At 32.1% G+C, this 21,978-nt stretch overlaps 2 protein-coding genes and 1 pseudogene across 3 annotated transcripts; 2 read left to right on the top strand and 1 right to left on the bottom strand.

Annotated features, from left to right (window-relative positions):
- Positions 1-2,692: 2,692 nt before the first annotated feature.
- Positions 2,693-4,562, bottom strand: LOC150028688 (uncharacterized; annotated as a pseudogene).
- Positions 4,563-11,530: 6,968 nt separating this feature from the next.
- On the top strand, positions 11,531-11,884 carry LOC137839095 (uncharacterized). The gene has a single exon (XM_068648224.2). It carries the CDS (start codon positions 11,531-11,533, stop codon positions 11,882-11,884), a length of 354 nt encoding a protein of 117 aa, XP_068504325.2.
- A 4,403-nt stretch (positions 11,885-16,287) lies between these two features.
- Positions 16,288-19,416, top strand: LOC137806609 (single-stranded DNA-binding protein WHY1, chloroplastic). 2 transcript variants are annotated; one of them, XM_068606820.1, is made up of 7 exons: positions 16,288-16,642; positions 16,956-17,056; positions 17,144-17,236; positions 17,807-17,901; positions 18,236-18,309; positions 18,615-18,703; positions 19,062-19,416. In XM_068606820.1, the coding sequence occupies exons 1-7, from the start codon at positions 16,420-16,422 to the stop codon at positions 19,179-19,181; spliced, it is 795 nt and encodes a 264-aa protein (XP_068462921.1). In that variant the 5' UTR covers positions 16,288-16,419; the 3' UTR covers positions 19,182-19,416. The 2 variants fall into 2 exon arrangements, with proteins under 2 accessions (XP_068462921.1, XP_068462922.1); XM_068606821.2 differs by having other exon boundaries at positions 16,314-16,642; positions 16,962-17,056.
- Positions 19,417-21,978: the final 2,562 nt, after the last annotated feature.

The raw sequence follows: 21,978 nt of genomic DNA, 5'->3' as shown, positions 1-21,978 counted from the left end.
AATAACTCTCATGAATTCCGTCACTAGAGAAAATTGGACACCTAGAAAAAAAGAAAAACCACCAACAAAATCACTCATGCTACCTCTAAAGATACTTACATAAGAAAGAAGACCACGAGAACCTCTTGGAACACCATTCATGTTTACCTTAATCCAATGAATAAAAGGAAACTTCCAAAAAAACTTGAATAGGCTTAAGAATGTTACTAATCCTTGTATTTATACCCAAAAAAAACTTTAACACATATAAGTCTTAGATATAATTATTTATTAATTTATTAGAAACATTTCCAAATAAATATGGGAAAGTGAAGAAATATGGAAAGACTAATATTAATGATCACGTAGATGTATTTAACACCATAACTAACTAAGAAAAAAAAGTGAAGTATTACATTGATCTTTTTTTATTTATATACTCAATTTTATTTATTTATTATCCTAGAATTTCATATTCACATTGTATTATGTAATTGGTAAATAAATATATTGGTTTATAAGAGAAACTCAAACCGGTTTTTTAAAATGTTGGTGATTCAAATTAACGAAATAGTATCTAGAGTGGGTTGTCAAATGTAAAATTTGGATTATATATAATGATGATAATAAATTATGATAATAGATAAAGGTTTTAATGTGTTTTTTTAAATAAATCATCATTTTAATTTAAGTATGTAAATAGATGACAATTTAAACCTTAAAGAATGAACATTTTTATTTTAGTTTAGAATGTTTATAATTTAATGACAAATTGGTTCTGAACTTTATAATTTAATGACAAATTAATATAATGTGTAAAATTGATCTTCAAATATGTGAGGAAACTGGAAGGAGAAAGAAAGAGGCTTACGTGCAGAGAAAGAGAAGGCACTGAGCAAAGCATTGAGAAAAGAAAATCATCTTATTGATAGTGGAAAGAACAACAGAAGCACTAAATATATATTGGACGTACTGCATATTGCATACAAAGTCAAAGATAGAAGAAACAATTTGAGATATTGATGAAGGAAGAGTTGTTCCATGGAATTCCAAACTGATTTGATGGAAGGAAGCTTGGAGGATTTGCAGTGGAAGATATGAATTGAAGGAAGAATGATTCTGAATTGGAGGAAGTGCAAGAGTTGCACGTTCAAGCTTTGTTGAAGAAGAAGCTTCTTCAAATATTTCCCTAGCTCTAGGTTCTTGAAACTCTAGAAAAGAGAGAGACAAGAGACTAAAAATTTTGAATTTGTAAAGTTTCTTTACTCATATATCAAGTTTGAATATATAATGAGAAGACAAACCTATTTATATTAATTGGGAAGGGAAGGTAGCTTGCAAGTGAAGTCACACTAACCCTAGTTTCACAAGTGCAAAAATGACATTTTATACTTGTTTTATGAGGCATTTTACATCACTCTTGTCACCAGTGTTGATGTGGGCGTTCTAAAATGTGAGTTACATATAACACAACTTGTTCAACCGGTGTTATATGTGGTCATATATTACACCGTTTACTCGAGTCAACCAGTGTAATATAGAGGCTTAAATGTGTAGTTGGTAAGCCCTTGTATTACACTGATTGGCTCGAGTAACCAGTGTAATATAAGGCCAGTTTTTTTATAAATTTAAAAAAATATTCTTTTACACAAATTTATAAACTTGTAAATATAATAAAATCAGAATACCAGCCAGATTGATTTGTATATGTAGAGAAATACAAAGATTGTTATTGAAACTAATCAAAATTGTATAATTTACATCTAATGAAAATGTACATATGTTAGAAAGTAACAAATCATTACATGTTTTGATTCCTAACTTCTAGAAAGTACTTGGCCCATTGCATACAGATTTCTTCAATATTTTGTGTGCTTAATGGCTCGAAATCTTCAAAAAAGCTGAGAAATGTAAGAGTATATGTTAGTGTTCATACTAACTTTAAATATTCAAAATGAGAAGTTAGAGTATTTAAAATCACATAATATCTGCTCCCAAGAGTCTATAATCCTCACACGTGCTATGGTCCACATCCAATGCATCACATAGTACATTCAAAGTTCCCTTGTTGCTTATTGCACTATTATGAAATATAAGTAACAATTAATTTAATTGAACTAAAAAAAGTAAAACTTAATAGTTTTAATGAAGAAGTGAATAACCTTAGGATAAATCCAACGTAGATTTTGTGATGATGAAGTGGACCTATCCCCTAAGACAATGCATACATTGATTGGACTAAAATGATAAAAATCATTAGTAATTCACAATAAATTATATAATTTACATTAACATACCTTTGTACTACAGTCTTTATATCTTGACTCGGTTTTGTATGTAGTGAACAAAACCCTATGGGGAAAATAAACATCAATTGCCAGTGAGACCTAGTATACAAAATTTCATTAGTCATTTTTATAATTATGTAAATTTTAAATGTAAAAAGTTTTACTTACCAATTTATAAAATGAGCAAAATAAATCCTTTTTTTTTCATGTCTGAATCTATCTTTGAATGTAAGTCTGACAATCAAGTTTTTTATTCCCAGACTTTTGTATGGATTTGGGCTCAAGGAAACAATAAGTATCAAAATTTTCCATGTTGATAATTATTTGATTTATATACCTACATTGTTAATATAAATATGACTGACATGATTCATGAAAGATCATTCGAATAAATAACATGTAATTATTAAGGGTACTTACATCATTCATAGTTGAATAACTCCGATGTTCAACAATTGATTACCCTAAATGATTTCAAACACATCTTGCATGGTTATGTACAATGGTATACCATCATTATCAACCCCAAATAATGTGGCATCCCAAGGAATCACATAAGAATCTTGAAACATTTGATATGAAACCCTGACCAACTCTTGGATTGGGTTCACATATGTTTGGACTAGTGGTTGGACTTGAGGGCTTAAAGGAACACCAATTGGTGCATTCTGTCTCGTAGCAGAGTCTTGTAAAACATAACAACAAATATAAAGTATAAAGTATAAATCTAAAAACCATCATAACACTAATAGCCCTTAGTGAAATATACTTGATAATGTTTTGAAATGGTCTTTATCAGATGTGTAGGTCATGCAATAAATGTTCCAAGTACCTTTGTCACTGTATTAACCTCTGATGTGGGAACTGGAATTGCAACAGACGCATGTCTAACTTTTTCAACTACCATTCTAGAAAAATCACTCTGCATGGGCACGGTGTGGATGGTTGAACCTCCTGGATACACTATGCCAATTACCACTACATGAGGAGGATTTCCATCAACAGTAACTTGCAATGATAGGAGGATTTAATGTCATCATCTTCAAAGTCCTTCACATCACAACTACCTTTGGTGCTAGCTCGACCACGAGAATAAATTATATCCACTGGTTCAGCTGGATTATATCTTTGTTCTAATTCAACTCTTAACTATTAAGTAACTTGTTCTTTTATGCTCTTAGTTAGTTGTCCAATCACCCTCTTTGTCAATTGTGCAACTAATTGATCCATCATCTACTAGCTGACATTTTTAGAAAAGCTAGATCGAGAAACTGATCCAAAATATTGTCTAACACCAACATCAAAACCAGTCGTACGAACACGCCCAGGATGTTCTTCAGTGCCAATGGCCACGATCAAGATTTCATCTCGACCTTTGGGAATAAAACATCCTTGGGAGCTTTGCTCCACTAGCTCATTCTGTAAAAAATAATACAATGCGTTAATATAATAATATGTAATGATAAGTTTGTAAGACTACAAGTATGACTTGTAATTATGAACTTACAATACGCTGAGAAATCTCTAATGATTTCTCAGATGTCATATGACTCCCTAGTTTAGTTCTAGCCAACTTCCATTTCTCATGTCGACTAGGAGGGGATGGGGGAGAGATAAGTTCAGCAGAACCAGATTCTGCTTGTTGTCTCTTTAACTTTTCTTCTACTATTCTTCTCTCTAGCAAATCATAACCTCCCCGAGACAGTTTGTGGGGGGTAGTATTTTTTGTGCAATCATTTGAGCTTTCTTCCTCTTTTCCTGTAACTATATCATACACATATAACTTATAAATTCCATGATAAGATAAAATAACATATATAATGAACTGTTCACAAACCTCCTATTTGGGATCCGTTCGACTCTAAACAAATTGAGACCATGTCTCTTCATCTATAGAATATTTTCTAGAAGGAGACTTGTCCTTGTATTTACCAAAGATGTAATGGGTTGTTAGATTGTCTTGAATTGCCTCCATTTTGTAATTACTGAAGACATTATTTTGCTCCGAACCAAATTCGAAGTCTCAAACTCAAAATTTGCCTACTAAATATAATAAATAAATCATTAAAATGTAAATTCAATAGACAAATTATTTAATAGCATTTAAATAAATAACTTACACAAATATCCTCCCAGATGAGATTCTTGTCTACTTCTGATACGTGGTCCTAGTCAGGGGTCAAGATAAAGACCTTAGATCGAGCTAAGACTCCCAATTACAAATTGAGCCTAATTAGGGCATGATGTCCTACCCGCCTGAGGGTCTATTTGAATTGGAACCTTATTACTACCCATACTCCTAATCACAAGATTTCTCAGTCATGTAGGATCTCGGGTCTTCCTTGATGACTCAACCATGTGATCGACCTACAAAGAATAAAAACATGTTTAAGATATATATTTAACCGGTGTAATATGTACCAAATATTTACAAAAATTCCACTGTGTTTTTCTTTAGACCGGTTCTCATTTGACCGACCTAGAATGTTGTTGTAGTAAGCCATTTCCGCACTAGTGCTTGCATGGCAAGTTAGGGTTAGGGTTAGCATAGTCATCCATGCTTCTTGGAAACCCTAGCTTGCTTCCTATGTTAGGTTTTCTAGAAGCCTCTCCTTTTTCCTTTTGATGAGTTCTAAACATGCCTAAAAAACAAAGGAAAAATATGGCTAAGAATACAAAGCCAGAGAAAGGAAACCTATTCTACTTTCGTAAAAATTATACAAGGCTTAAGAGAGAAACATATTCTTCTGTGTCTCTGTTGTTATCTTGAGTTGTGGTGGCTAGGTTTCGCTCAAACAAGCCTTAAAAAGAAAAAAACTTAAAATTGAAATTTTTATCCTTGCTTTGAAAAGGTTGGTTTATCTCTATTTTATAGTTTTTACTTATAAATTATGTAGCATTTTATTTTATGTATATTTAATTGAAAAATCCTTTAATTACATATTTATGTGATATTGGATGAATTTTTGTGTGTTTTGAAATTCTAAGCTTTGGTATGATTTAATTGTGTGATTTTAGATATTGTGAGATGTGGAATATGAATCTTAATCAAGACATAGTATTTTTAGGAAATAAAATACCATGTTAAGATTGTTTAGGATGTGCATTAATTAAGGATTCGTCTAGAATGAGATATCATGACTCTCCTAATATATTGGAGTCATATAGATTAAGGTTATCAAGTGTTGAAAGTCGAAGCAGATTCATATAATTTTGTCTGGGTGTGAAATATAATCTGGTCTTTCAGGTCATATGAATTAACCTTGTCATACTAGGTGATATGATATTGAGATTATTTATGCGCATATTTGTGTGGATTCTCAATGAGATAGTATGACAAGTGCACGAATCTTCCAAAAGTAGAGTCAAATGTCTGGGTATGTTGATCAGTAGAAATCTGACATGAGTAATGTTAATGTGAGTTGATTTTAGGATTACATATTTTATGGGTCACTCTTTTGTTTATGAGTTTTGAGATTATCAATTATGGTGAGAAACCCAAAGAAGATTCCCACTGGACATGAACTTAACCAAGTGGTTAAGTAAGTGTGAAGGTGCACTTTTAAAGGGCAAAGAGAAAACACAAGTATGGTGATTATGATGATGAAGGTGCGGAAATGAAAGACATGAAAATAAGCATAAGATGATGAAGAAAGACAAACATAAATGAATAAAAGTATGGAAAAATGGCGCAAGGAAAAGGAAAGAAAAACAAAAAGGTGAAGAGATTAAGAGATGCTTATGGAATAATGAATCACACCACTTAGAGGGGGAGGAGACTCCAAGATAAGTGGTGAAGATTCGCCACTTGAAGTGCACAAACATCCAAGATTAGACCAAATTCCTAGGAGACAAAGCTCACTAAACACTCCTATCTAGTTTCTTTTCTATTCAAAATTCAATATCTAGTGTGAAATACATGAGGCAAGACACTTTATTTATAGGAGAGAGTGTCTTGGAGAATAAGATAGAGGGGTAGGGGTGTCATTTGTGAGAAGCCTTTTAGAAGGTAGGTCAAAGAAACCCTAAACCTAGAAGCACTTGTCATGAAAGGTGGATTTGGCACAAACCCAAATTACTAAGCACACCCCACTTAAATTACTAAGCACACCCTACTTAAATTACTAAGCATACCCTACTCGAATTACTAAGCACACCCTACTCTAGTCTATTCTTCTATTTGGACCCCCAAAGTAAGTCCAATTTATGTACATAACTTCTCTTGTGGAAAGACAAGAAGGAAGAACTTCTGATATTCTGGTTTATATTTTGTTCTTCTTCTGTTGATGCTCTCTTGAGGTTTGGCGGGGTCTGACTTTATATACCGAGATGACTGACCTATTTGTGAAGTGCTTGTTGTGTCCTTAGCCATTTGCTGGATGATGTGGTTTGTATCATGCTCCCTAAGTTGGACAAAATTCGACCTCGAATTTAGAACTCCTGCAAATAACATAGTTAGTTTGTTCACTTGATTTATATATGTGAGTTGTGAAGCAAACTTATGTTCATTGATATTTCAGAGTTTGGGTGGAATGGTTCTAGTTACATGTAATATTTGTAGAGAACATGTACGATCAAAGGGAATTTGGTGTCAAAAACTTCTTATAAGGCGTAAACCTTTAGAAGGATTTTGAAAAATATTCTTACATTTCTCTAACAAATGTTGGATGTAATAAATTAACAAGAGAAGGAAGAAAAGTACTAAAGTGAGACGACAATTTTTATTTTTTGGACGGATGAACATTACGGTTTTCACCACGTTTGGTGAGGTGATGAGACCCATTTTGTTATTTTTGTCATCTTTTTCATATTTGTTTTTTTTTTATTTTTTTTTGTCTTTATTTACCTCTTTTACCATCATGGTTCTTTTGGTTGGATAATAGGCAACTATGTGCACAAAACTTAAACATTTTCTAAGCACACCCTACTTAAATTACTAAGCATACCCCCCTACTCAAATTACTAAGCATACCCTACTCAAATTACTAAGCACACCCTACTTAAATTATTAAACATACCCTACTCAAATTACTAAGCACACCATACTCTAGTTTATTCTTCTATTAAGACCCCAAAAGTGAGCCCAATTTATGTACATAACTTCTCTTATGGAAAGACAAGAAGGAAGAACTTCTGATATTTTGATTTATATTTGGTTCTTCTTTTGTTGATACTCTCTCGAGGTTTGGTGGGGCCTGACTTTGTATATTGAGATGACTAACCTATTTGTGAAGTGCTTGTTATGTCTTTAGTCATCTACTGGTTGATGTGGTTTGTATCAAATGTGAATGATGAATTATGATGGACACTTGATGGTTTGAGAAATTGTATTAGACTTGATGACTTATGTTTGTTAAATTGAAATTCAAATTATATAGAATTTCTTTATAGCCAATTTACCTTATTGTTTGATTTTATTTTATTTTTTTAACTTTTGTGTATATATTAAAATCCTTATGACAAGGGATATATTTTGAGATACAATATGAGATAGTTATATATTTATATATTAATTAATTATTGCATATATATTATTTTATTAAATATGGATAAAAATAGAGATGTTACAAAAATTAATATTATTTTAATTATTATTAATACTATTACTATTACTATTATTATTAATATTAATAAACATAATAATAATAATGTTAACATTAATAACTTTAATAAATATAATAATAATGTTTACATTTTTATAATAATGATTAATATTATTAAAATTATTATTATTATTACTGTAATTATTATTATTGTAATTATTATTAATTTTATTGATATTAAAATCATTATTATTAATAATATTAACCTTATTATTATTATTATTAATTTTACCAATAAATTATGTTTGCGCTTAATTATCGACAAATTCTACCGATAAATATTGATTTATGCTTAATTTTTTTTATAAATTTTCATATTGTCTGTAAAAATTTTGGGTAATGAAGAAGTTTTGTTTTTTCATTTAAAAGAAACATGACTATTTCTTACCATGTCACCAAAACCAATATTTGTGCCTCATTATCCTTGTTGGAAACCTCAAACCAAAGATTCCTTTAAACAACATCCAATAAGGACCATATCGAGAAACAACACTCCAAACCTAGAAAATGTAGACACCAAACCCAAATTGAAAACAACATCTAACATTAATGACCTTTAACAATTTATGAGAGGGTTTTGTTTAGGGGTGGCAAATTAGGGCGGGCCATGCGGGCCGGCTCGCGACCCGCTTATTTCAACCCGCTAATCCACTTAGGCTCGTTCCGCATAACCTGCAGCCCGCGCGGGCTAAGTGCGGGGCCGGGCGGGGCGGGTTGACCCGCATAACCCACATAACTTTAAAATGTATAATTTTTTTTTCTACACCCCTATATTTTCTTCATCTAGTCTCATATTTTACATTCCAAAATTTTTAAAGCATGTTATTACGCATGTTTCATGAAAATAATATTATGAAACCATTTACCTAATGCATCTAAATAAAAAAAAATTCAAAATTTGTATTTAAAAAATTATTTTTTTAATAAATATTTCTTATGCGGGACGGGTTAGAAAAATCAGCCCGCAAATTTTATCCGGAGCGGGCCAACCCAACCCGATTTTTACAGACCAAGTGCGGGGCGGGCCAATCCGCATTGCAGAGAGTTTTTTCACATGAGAAGGTAGCCATAGTGATGAGTGGTTGCAATGGTGGGTTGTTGCGAGAGTAGAATCATTTGATAACAAAACATTAAAGACATGTTGTTAAGAAGAAAAGTGAAGGAAAAGAATGAGAATGAAGGATCACCAAGTAGAATTTCTCTTAGGACATAATACATTAATTCCTATTATAATCAATGTAGAATTTACCATATTATATTGCTTCCTAATGTCAACATTGGTGTGTATATACCATATCAATTACACTTATAACCAATTTAGTATGTCTCCGATGTAAAATTTACATACAACATAAACTATATTTAAGAGTGTTCCAATATGGATTATTTAGTTTTTGGTTAAAAATGTATATGAACTAAACATAAAAGTTATATGCATATTAGTTTAGTTTGAATATAAAAAAATCCTTGCCAAAAAGAAACTAACTATTTGATTTGAATCGATTTTGCGATTTTATTTATATTATTTTATTACTACATGTATTGAGTCTTATTTTTGTTGACATAATAAACTTATGTTATATCATGATAAATAATTTCACCTAACAACTTTATTTATTCTTTTATAAAAAAAAATTAAAATAAAATATAAAACACAAGAGATCTTTACACTTTTCAACAAAGGATAAATGAAAAACAAAAACAACTATGTTGTATTTATACATTATGGTATAAATATTATATAATCCTTAAGATCTTCTTCTCAAAGCCTAACAAATCCTAAGACAAAGGATGTATACACTTTTCAACAAAGGATAAATAAAAAACAAAAATGATTATGTTATATTTATATATTTTGGTATAAATATTAGATAACTCTTAAGATCTACTTCTTATAAGTCTAACAAACCCTCTACACACAACTGTATAATATTACAAAAAATTCAAAATATAAAAATTCATAATTAGTCTCTCAGTCCCTTTATAGTTTCCTTCAAATAATATTTTATTTTGTTTTAGTATTTTTCTCCCTCCAAACTAACAATACGAAGAGAACAACTCTTCATCCACCTGATTCATATGTTATATGTTAAATATACTTTTGTTACTCCTCTCTAACATGAACTTAGTTAAAAACACCAAGTTTTTCTCGTGCACACATATCTCTCATGTATGAATAAAAGAATAGTTAATATAATAATTGATTTCGGTTCAATTTGAGTTGTGTTAAAAGTGAAAATCGAATCAAACCTCTTGGTTCTAAAAAAATAGTTCAATCAATAAGAAAAATAATCTTAATTAATTATCAAATTTTTGGATCAATTTTCATTAAGAAGATGATAAAGCGGGGCAGACGATCTATTTCAATTCATTGACCTGCTTAAGTCTGCATAGCGTAACCCGCAGTCCACGTGGGTCAAGTGCAAGATGGGGCAGGCTAACTCGTATAATCTGCATATTTTAAAATTTAGAAATTTCTTTTTATACCCTCATAATTTCTTCTTATAGTCTCATATTCTAAAAAATTCTAAAATTATCCATTCCAAATTCTACAATATGGAATAGAAATTTGTATTCTAAACTGGGCAATTTGAAATATTGTACAATCTGAAACACAAATTTTATAATCCGAAAGTCTCTAAATTTCACATTTTGGAATTGAAGAAAAAAATTCAATGAAATAGTCTGAGAAATCTCTAAATTTCACATTTTAGAATTAAAGAAAAAACATTCAATGAAAAATGTTAAAGGATAATTTGAGTATTTTTTGAAGTATGGGGTGCACAAAGAAAGAGATGGATGTGCAGGAAGAAACTACGCTCAATCCTTAATTCATAACACCTTCAAGAAATTAGATAATGAGTTTTTTAGCATTTAATAGTATTTTTTGTCTTTCCAGAATTCATAGATTTAGGTTTACATACTCATTAGATGCTAAATACAGTAGTCAAACCTTAATCTTTTTTATAATAAAATTTTAATATAGTAATTATTATACATTATTTTTTAAATTAGAATAGTAATTATTACCTTAATGAAATATTTTATTAGTCAATTTATTAATGTGATTGAAATTCAAATTTCATTAAAAATCAAAACATTATAATTTTTTTTAGCTATATCTTATTAGGCATGTGACTTGAGAATAATACTGAAAGATCATTTATCCAATTCATCTAAATAAGAAAAAAAAACTTAATAAACAAAAATAAATGTATTCAAAATTTATATTTAATTTTTTTTCATTAATTTTAAAAAAAATATTTCCTATGCGAGTTGACCCACAGATGATATTAAGTTGTTATTTTCTTGTTATTTTTGTTACTCTGTTTCTGTTTAACACAGTCTTATATATATTGTATTCTTTTTTAGATATAATATAATAATACATTTTTTCTCTTTCTTTTTCATTCTCTTCTCTTACTTTTCCACCGTTTCCACCGTTTTCTTCCACCACACCATGCGTGCCATGGCATAACACTGCCCTCTGTCACAGAAGACTAAGCACACCCTAAAAGGTTGCAACACTCTGGTGTGAGTTATAAGAAAAACCAGAATCCAATATGGTATCAGAGCAGGTTAAAGTCCCGCTCTGCTTCCGCTCTTTCTTTTGTTCTGATTTCTGGGTTTTTTCTTTAATTTCTTTTTGTGTGATTCGTGATGGAAACTAACTCTGGCAGTGGTAAAGATTCCACTCTGAATTCAAGCAGTAACCAAGATCCCACACAAAACCCAAGCAACCCTTATTATCTACATCCTGGAGAAAATCCAGGAACAAATATTCAGCTTGACGACATCAATTATCATCCATGGAGTAGGGCTATGTGTCGTGCACTTTTGTCCAAGAAAAAACACAAGTTCATTGATGGCACTCTGCCTGCTCCAAAACCAGGTACATCTCTCCAAGAAACGTGGGAAAGATGTAATATGATGGTTATATCATGGGTAAGACGAACTCTGAGTGGACAAATTGCACAGAGTGTGGTTTACATAGAAGATGCGAGGGAACTCTAGGAAGATTTACGTGAACACTTTTCAAAGGGAGATCTTTTCAGAATTTCAGATCTTCTTTAAGAGATACATTCCATGAGACAAGGTGAACGGACAATAACTGAATTCTACACTGATTTGAAGATCTTATGGGAAGAGCTTGAAGCACTACGACCAACTCTTGATTGCAAGTGCAAGATCAAATGCACTTGTGCGTTAACTAAGCACATCCAGAGGTATAAAGAATCTGAGTACGCCTTGTGTTTGTTAAAAGGTCTGAATGATACTTATCTTACTGTTAAGACACAAATCTTGCTAATGGAGCCTTTACCCAGTATAAATCGTATTTTTTCTCTCATCATCCAACAAGAACGACAACTGGCAGGCAATGAGATGATGAATAAAGGTAATGTGATGATGATTAGCAAAGCCTTGTTTAATTTTTCAGATAATCAAGGAAATTGGAAGACGTTTCGCAGCGGAAATGGTAGATCTCAAGGAAGAGGAAAAAAACAAGTATCAAAACAATGGTAAACAATGCACACATTGTCATTGATTGAACCATACAGTAGAGGAATGCTACTTCAAGTATGGGTTTCCTCGTTGGTATAAACAGAAAGGTGAAAAAAACTGAGAGAGTTACAAACAGTGTTGTGATGGATAAGAATATCAAAGGTGAAGAAGAACAAGAAGACAAGTCTGACTCATATAACGGGAATCAATTTACACAAGGACAGGTATATCAAATTATGAAACTTATCCAAGAAACGAAGAATGACTCTCCGCATAAGGTGAACAATTTTGTGAATGACACTTCAAATGAGAACACTGTGAAAGGTAAGAAAAACAAAAACTCTTGGGTTTTAGATACGGGTGCCACAGATGATGTGAATTTTTCTATAAATAATTTTGTTGCTTTTCACAGAATAGACCTTATTCATATCATTTTACCAAATGGTTTGCATGTCATAGCTTACTATGATGGAACAGTAGCGTTATTTGAATTTTTTTTCTTATATAACGTATTATATGTACCAGAATTTGCCTTTAATCTTGTTTTTGTGCAAAAGCTGGTTAAAAATCATAACTGTAAACTCACTATTACTTCTGAGTTTTGTCAGATTCAAAATGTGGACTCATTGAAGATGATTGGATGTGCTAGGCTGAATAGAAGACTGTATCTTATAGATACACCAAAGCATGAAGTCACGGTCAACACTGCAAGAGAGTTGAAAGATCCAAGCAAAGACGCTACAAAGAATATTTGGCATCTCAGGCTGGGACATCCGTCTAATAAAATCTTACAACATATGAGTAACATTTTTCCTTATATTAGTTTCTATGATAATAAACTATGTGATGTTTGTCATTATGCTAAGCAGCACAAACATTCTTTCACTCATAATAACACTCGTACTGAACATATATTTGATATGATTCATGTGGATATGTGTGGGCGTTTTGGGACTACTTCTATGCATGGTCACAAGTTTTTTCTTACCATAGTGGATGATCATAGTAGGTTCACTTGGGTTTATCCTATGACAACAAAATCTAAAACTAGGAATGCCTTAAGCAGATTCATTACTCTTATACATAATCAGTTTAATACTACTATAAAAGTCATATGTTCTGATAATGGAAGTGATTTTGTATGTGCCACATTGTAAGAAAGTTTAGGCATCTTTCATCAAACCAGTTGTGTTGAAACTTCACAGCAAAATTCTATTGTTGAGAGGAAGCATGAACATATTTTGAATGTTACGCGTAGTCTTTTATTTCAGTTCAATTTGTCTATTGTTTTTTTGGTCCTATGCTGTGACTTATGCCACACATCAAATAACCAGAATACCTACTACAGTTCTAGAAAATCATACTCCTTATGATCAGTTATATAAAGAACAACCTAATCTTCAAAATTTAAAGGTCTTTGGTTTGCTTCAAGTTTGCAAAGAAATAGATCTAAGTTAGATCCGAGAGCAAGGAAGTGTATTTTTCTTGGATATAAAACTGGTATGAAAGATTATGTTGTGTTTGATATTCATAATAAAGAAATTTTTGTTTCAAGAAATGTAAATTTCTATGAGTATGTTTTTCCCTATTATGAAAATAATGATTGTAACAAAGAAAAAGGTAATCAACAAATAGATGTCTTTGATTTCAATTTTGAACCAGTTGATACAAATGAAAGTGATCATATTGATCAACCCAAAAGGAATATTATTGAAGAGTCACATGAAGGGAACGACTTGCGAAGGTCTGATAGACACAGGAAGTCACCCAGCTATCTAAAAGATTATCACTGTCAACTTTCTAGTCACACTGACAGTGAACATCTAAATCATTCTGGTAATGTCATTCATTCTCTATCTACATATCTTGACTATGACAATCTCACTACTAAGCATTTTAACTATGTTTTAGCTATATCATCTAATGAAGAACCACATAATTACAATGAAGCCATAAGAAAACCTAAATGGTGTGAAGCCATGAAAAAGGAAATTCAAGCCTTGAAAGAAAATGAGACATGGATTTTGACCGATCTTCCCCACGGTAAACAACCATTGGGTGTAAATGAGTGTACAAAATTAAATACAATGCCAAAGGTGACATAGAAAGGCACAAGGTTAGGCTTGTTGCGAAAGGATATACTGAAATGGAAGGAATAGATTATCTTGACACTTTTTCACCTGTGGTCAAACTCACAACGGTAAGAATGCTCATTGCCATTGCTGCCAAACAAAACTAGCACCTGAAACAGGTAGATGTAAAAAATGCGTTTCTACATAGGGAACTAAATAAGGAAGTTTACATGGTTTGCTAAACTTACTTCTTCTCTTAACAAAATTGGTTTCACTCAATCTGTATATGATCATTCTTTATTCATAAAAAATTCTGAAAACAGTTTTACTATATTGCTAGTATATCTAGATGACATTATTCTTGCAGGAAAATCTATAGCTGACATTGAACAAGTGACAACACCTAGACAAAGTTTTTAAAGTAAAAGACTTGGGCGATTTGAAGTTCTTCCTAGGTCTCGAGATAGCTAGATCTAATAAGGGCATTCATGTTTCGCAAAGAAAATATGCTCTAGACATCACCAATGATGTTGGTGTCCTTGCTGATAAGCCTTGTGCCACGCCTACGATGAAGGATACAAAAAACATGTTTCAAGAAGGAATTCCTGTAAAGGATGTTACTGCTTATCAAAGACTCATTGGGAGGCTAATATATCTTACAAACACCAGACCCGACATAAGCTATTGCGTTCAGTTTTTAAGTCAATTCTTGCGGGCACCTACTTCAAAACATCACAATGTTGCACACTGACTTCTACGTTACATTAAAGGAACTCCTGGACAAGGGCTTTTCTTCCCTGCAGATTCTGATCTCCAGCTCAAAGGTTTTTGCGATTTAGATTGGGCAAGCTTTCCACAAACTAGGCGATCATTTTTTTTTGTTTTCCTGGGCTCCTCCTTGATTAGTTGGAAATCCAAGAAGCAATCTACTATGTCACAATCATCATCCGAAGCTGAATACCGTGCACTCGCTACTCTAACTTGTGAGATTCAATGGTTGAAATATCTCATCAATGAATTCAAAATAAAAATTCAGACCCCAACTATTGTCTACTGTGATAATCAATCAGCAATGTATAGCTCACAATCCAAGCTTCCATGAAAGAACAAAGCATATAGAAATAGATTGCCATGTTGTACGTGAAAAACTACAATCCAAATTCTTTCAGCTGTTGCCAATCTCCTCCAATCATCAAACAACTGATGTTCTCACAAAACCACTTGAACGTGGTGATTTTATTTATGCAATTTCCAAGCTTGGGTTGATAAACATCTACTGCTAAGCTTGGGGGGATATTAAGTTGTTATTTTCTTATTATTTTTGTTACTTTGTTTCTGTTTAACATAGTCTTATATATATTGTATTCTTATTTCAGATATAATATAATAATACATTTTTCTCTTTTTTCTTCATTCTCTTCTCTTACTTTTCCATCGTTTTCTTCACCACACCATGTGTGTCATGGCATAACACTGTCCTCTGTCACAGAAGGCTAAGCACACCCAAGAAGGTTGCAACACTCTGGTGTGAGTTATAAGAAAAACCAGAATCCAATACATGAAGACCAGAATCCAATAAACGAAACAGGCCAATAAAACTAACTTTTACAAGGAACATGCTAACTAAGACCTAATACGAACCGAACTGACTCACATTGTCATCCCTAATTTTCAATTATTTTTTATTGATTTAATTATGAATATCTTTAACTATATTGAAAAATAATTAAATATAGTAATTTAAACGCGTGTTTGAATAGAAATGGAGGTATTATTGACTTTTTTTAATTTACAAAAGATTTAATTTTGAGAAATAAAAAAGAAATATTTTGTTTTAAAAACGAAAATAGAACATTAAGTATTGTATATTGAGAAACAAAGACATATTTGCGAATACCGGGAAAGGCACTGGGTGGCAAGGGAAGCGGAAGCCGCAGAAGCAGAAAAGATAGAGTGAGACTAAGGCGAAGGAAGATGTTGAACTTGCAGTTTCAACTACACTCTCAACCATCAATGTTATCGTCTTTATCTTCCTTATCCTCGTCTTCTCCTAAGCTATTCGCAAACCACTCTTTCTCTCCAAAGTCTCTTCCTTTCAACCCTCCTAAACCCTTCTCCCTAAGATGTCGCCACTCTGACCTCTTCGACCAGAACACCTTAGCCTCATCACAACGACCCACAAGACCCACTGCTTCAGGTACAACCTCTTTTTCCACAACCCCATTTGTTTTTTTTTTTATTGGTTTCTTAATTGCTCCTTCAAAACTAAAATAATAACTAAGAGAAACATTTGGGTTTCTCAGAAACCTAGTGGAGGCTTGGTTTTCCTATTTAAAAATCTATTTTTAGTACTTGGAAGATGAATAGGACTTATTCTTGTGCTATGTCTTTTGTGAACAGCCACAATAGAATTGTGGGGTAGTTAGGAAATATGCAAAGGGTTTGTGTTGGGTTTTGTTTTGTTCTTGTGTAATACACTTATTTTGTTGTCTGGTTTAATGTATGCTCAGTTGCAGCTTTGCCGCCTAGGGTTTATGTTGGTTACTCCATTTACAAAGGGAAGGCTGCGCTTACTTTGACTCCTAGGCCACCGGAATTCGTGCCGCTCGATGTATGTTTATTTTCGTTTTGTTGGATGTGCTATTATGGACTTGTGAATTCAGCATTTAACTGACTGGGCTTTTTGGTGTTTTTTTAGTCAGGGGCATATAAAATATCTAAGGAAGGTTATGTGCTGCTTCAGTTTGCACCTGCTGTTGGTACACGCCAATATGATTGGAATAGGAAGCAGGTGAGTTGTTATGATTTTCTTGTGATTTGAGGGTTATAACTTATATCTATGCTGATATTATATTTTAAAATCGAGTAGGCTTTGTTTGGTTTTCAGTTGGGAGGTCTCAATTTTGTATTGAAACTTAGTTTGAAATGGAAGAAAAAAGAGGCCTACTTTTGCAAAATGGATTTCATTCACACTTAAGTTTGTAAAATGAAGTTCATTTAAACTTAAGTTTGCAAAATAAAAGTTCATTCAAAGTTAGGTTTGCAAACTTTAATCAAAAGATGCACAAAGTTGTTATCTTCTCTGAGAGTATTTTATCAGTCTGTACATAATATTGCACAATTAAGACATTGCCCAACATAATCATACAGGCCATTTGATTAGAATTAAAGTATTATATGTTGAAGTTCAGATATAATATGAACGGCTGAGATCAATGCACTTGAGTTCACAGTATTTTTAGACAAAACCTGACTTTGTTATTTTGATAAGTTTTGGTATGATTCTGTTGGATTCAGTCTGTTGATATTCTCTTGTGGTTTAGAAGTGTGAATATCTGTAGCATTGTTTACTTGATTGCAGGTGTTTTCCTTATCAGTGGGGGAAATGGGAAGTGTAATAAGCCTTGGTACAAGGGAGTCCTTTGAATTTTTTCATGACCCTTTTAAGGGAAAAAGGTAGTTTTTTACCCCGTACCTTTTCAATTATTGTAAAATGTAATTTAGTAATGGGATTATCCTTGATCACTGATAGTTTCTTGATGCCTTCATTATCTTAGAATAAGAATCACATTTTCTTTATTGGATCCTAGTCTCTTTGAATAAAATTAATTGATCTATATGACCGTGTAGACTGGTTCATACTTACTGTTTATGTTATTGCATGTTGTTGAATATGCATTTGCATTTTTCTTTTTGCTATGTGGGTGGATTATGGGGAGGGGCTCATATTTTGATGTCATAAGTTTTGGCTGCTATGCTTATACACATTTAAAATTATCTTACTATGCAGCGATGAAGGCAAAGTCAGGAAAATTTTGAAGCTGGAACCTCTTCCAGATGGTTCTGGGCACTTATTTAACCTAAGTATACACTTTCTTAATGAAGCTTTTGTTACTGTTATTATATTTTTTCTTATTGTATTTCCTTTCCATATTTATGTTTCTGGGACACTGTGAAATGTTGTGGGTTCATTGAGTCCATTGCATATTGCGGGAACTGCATCAAGCTCCCACAGTGATGCATTATTCCAAAATTTTATCAATCTTTGTGTAATCATTTTAAAGCATAACTTACCTGACCCTCTTTTTTATCAATGCCTGCAATATAAATGAAGAAAGTTAAATGCCTGTATTTGCTTCGGTTCTGACTTTGTTGTGGCATTTCTGAAGGTGTTCAAAACAAGCTTGTAAACGTGGATGAAAACATCTACATTCCTATTACAAAAGCAGAGTTAGCAGTTTTGACCTCAACTTTCAATGTACAACTCTCTCTCTCATTTCCTTCTAATGTCAATTGCCAAAATCTGCATTGCCATGATTCTCTTGTAGTTCTCTGAAAAGATTTTGTAGCAGAAATGATTGATCATCAATAGAGTACTCAGAATGAAAATCTGACTATTGTAAAGTTTGCCTTAGTAGTTGGCTAACACTAGTCATGTAAATTCACTGTTGGATATCATGAAGTGCATATCTTTCTCTTTTTTCTTCTAATTCTGCATGGAGTACATTTCCTGCTTTTGTGAATGTAATATTTCCTTTATTCAAACGACCTGATTACTGTTTTGTTTATATTAACTGTACTTTTGATACTTTGTTTTTTTTTTCTTTTCTTTGTAGTTTATCATGCCATACCTTCTTGGTTGGCATACCTTTGCAAACTCTATAAAGCCAGAAGATACTAGCGGAGGGAATAATGCCAACCCAAGATATGGAGGTGACTATGAATGGAACAGATAGGGCTGTATTTCACCGCCTTCATCCTGTGAACTTGGAAATATGTTAAACCATTCCATTTTGTTAGCTGAGAATTGTTTTAGTGATGTCCAATTTTGAATTGTTTCTTCTATTTTTCTTCTTGTTACTGGAATTTAGCTCAAGCATGATATTACGGTTGAAAAAGTTGAAATGATTAGAGAATTTAAAGTGTAAAATGATATTTATGGTAAGTATAAACTCATACTAATTTGATTAACCTATTATCATTTGGCTGGTAAGAGCTACAATGCAAAATCCAATTTTTTGGTATTAATTGATTGGAGGGCAGGGTCCTAGTTTATTTTTGGTTTTTAGGGTTTCAATCACCATGTGCTGAAAAGAATGAATCTTCGTGAGAATTGAGGTAGTTTTTATTATGAGAGTATAAAGTAAAAAAAATGGAAAAGAAGTTTGAAAGAGTTTGTTACTAATTTTACTTTAATTGATATAATTACCAAATTCCCTTATGATTATTAATTAGTTTTAATGAAATATTAAAATTATAATTTTTTTATTTTGTTATTTTCATTATTATAATAATCGTAATATTATTTCATGATTTGATCATTATTAATTTTTATTATTTTATGGTTTTATTGTTATTAATATTAATATTATTATTATTATTATATGATTATTTTTATTATTATAAATTTATTATTATTAATATTATACTTATATTATCATAATTATTATTTATAAATTTATTATTATTATTTTCATTATATATTATTTTAATTTTTTTGTATTATTATTATCTTTAATTACTTTTTAGTTTATTATTATGATTATGCTATAATTGATTATGATTATTTTATCTAACATAATAATTCATATTTCTTCGACACACAACCATCACATAACCTATTGAATAATCGATTATGTAGGTAAATGATTATGGTTTCCAAAAATGTAATCTCTCCTACAGGGTCTCTTCTTCCTGCATCCCCACGTTTTTCTTCCTGCACCTTCATAATTTTAAATATTCCAACATTAACCTTGAGCAAAAATTTGAAAAGGACAACCTTCAGCACTTCCACAGTCACCGCTCATCCTCATCCTTGGGTTTCAACTGTTGTGGAGGTTCTTCATAATTGTTGGAAGCAAGGCGGAGGAGTACACAACGTTGCCGAAGTGTTATCTGGGTTATAGAGGTAAGAGTTAAGGTTTTTTTTAAGAAACACGGTGGTTATGGAAATTTCGGGATTACCGGATATCGGGATCCGATAATACATTCTGGATTCACGAATCTGGAATAAATTAAATTATGTGTTCCGGATGAGGGGGTGTTCCGGAAGGTAAAATGCCATAATATGTTGTTCTCTGGATTTCTGAATCTGGAAGCTTAAATTTCATTACGGATGGGTTGATCCGGTACTGTATTTTGTGTTATGGATGCATGAATCCGGAATTGTATTTTGTGTTATGGTGCATTCCGGATTCATGAATTCGGAATTGTTTTTTTGTGTTATGGATTCCTGAATCTGGAATAGTCTTTTTGAATTATGGATTGTTGGATCCGAAATGATTTTTTTAACTTATGAATTCATGGATCCGGAATGCAATAATTTTGTTTCATTTTTTTTATTTGTAGAAGCATGGACAGTAGTGAAGAATTTGAACAACAATTATATGATGGTGTGAATGTGTGGGATGATGATGATATTAAGAAGTCATTATCTAAATCGAAGGGATATGAATGTACATATGCGTTTACTACAAATGAGATAAAGTTAAGTTTGTAAAGTATGTTTAAGTTGTTTGTTAATTAGTAAATAATTTGTTATTATAACTTTTATAGGTATTTCGTACTCGGGATGAGCTCCTAAATTGGGTTAGAAAAGTTGCGTTTCACATTGGTTTTTGTATTGTGATTTTGAGATCGTATACTTCAACTGGCCAACGAGGAAGGAAAACATTTGTGTTATTAGGTTGTGAGAGAGGAGGTCAATACAGACGATATAAGAAGGATTTACAGGTTACTGAGAGTGGAACTAGGAAATGTGGTTGTCCTTTCAGATTACGAGGGTATCCAGTAAGAAGTGGTGAAGGGTGGATATTGAAATTAATTTGTGGGTCTCATAATCATGAGTTGGCAAATATATTGGTTGGTCATCCATATGCTGGTAGGTTCACATGTAGTGAGAAGTCAATGCTTATGGTCATCCATCTGTATTGGACATGTTCATGGAAATCATTTTGTTCAGGTTTGTTAAACTTCATTATCAATGAATTTTAGGAATCATAGAAAAACATAATTAATGACATTGCTTACAATTTTTAACAGGTTCAGTTGCAAGAAGGTTGCCCGATTCCACCAACAGATATTTTATGGTTTACTCATTGTTATCCAATTGCCAAAACATGGTGTTCATATTATACTAGTCGGATGCAAATGTTTACACAAATTATGTCCATTAGACGACATTTATAGTTGTAATTGTATTGATAAATGAATATGTTAACATTCTGACTATTATAAATGCAGAAAAAGAATTGTCTAATTTCATAACCAAAGTGTTCATTCATCAAATTCAGAAATAATTGTAAACTAAGTCTTTCTTCAAGAAATTACAAAACATAACAACAACTAAAATGATGATGATCATCATCGTCCGTCGTCGTCTGCGGACATACACATACATGTCCTCAGTGGCTGATCGGGCTAGCATCAAGGCTGTCTATGTCCCTTCCCATGCAGGTGAATCCTCGGTTAGATGACCATCATCTATAATCAACCGCAAGGTGGATGCTATTCTTCTACAAAGACCCTACAATT

The sequence above is a fragment of the Phaseolus vulgaris genome, chromosome 3 (genome assembly GCF_051622355.1).
Source record: "Phaseolus vulgaris cultivar YP4 chromosome 3, ASM5162235v1, whole genome shotgun sequence".
Taxonomy (NCBI): Eukaryota; Viridiplantae; Streptophyta; class Magnoliopsida; order Fabales; family Fabaceae; genus Phaseolus; species Phaseolus vulgaris.
This window is presented reverse-complemented; position numbering and strand designations above follow the sequence as displayed.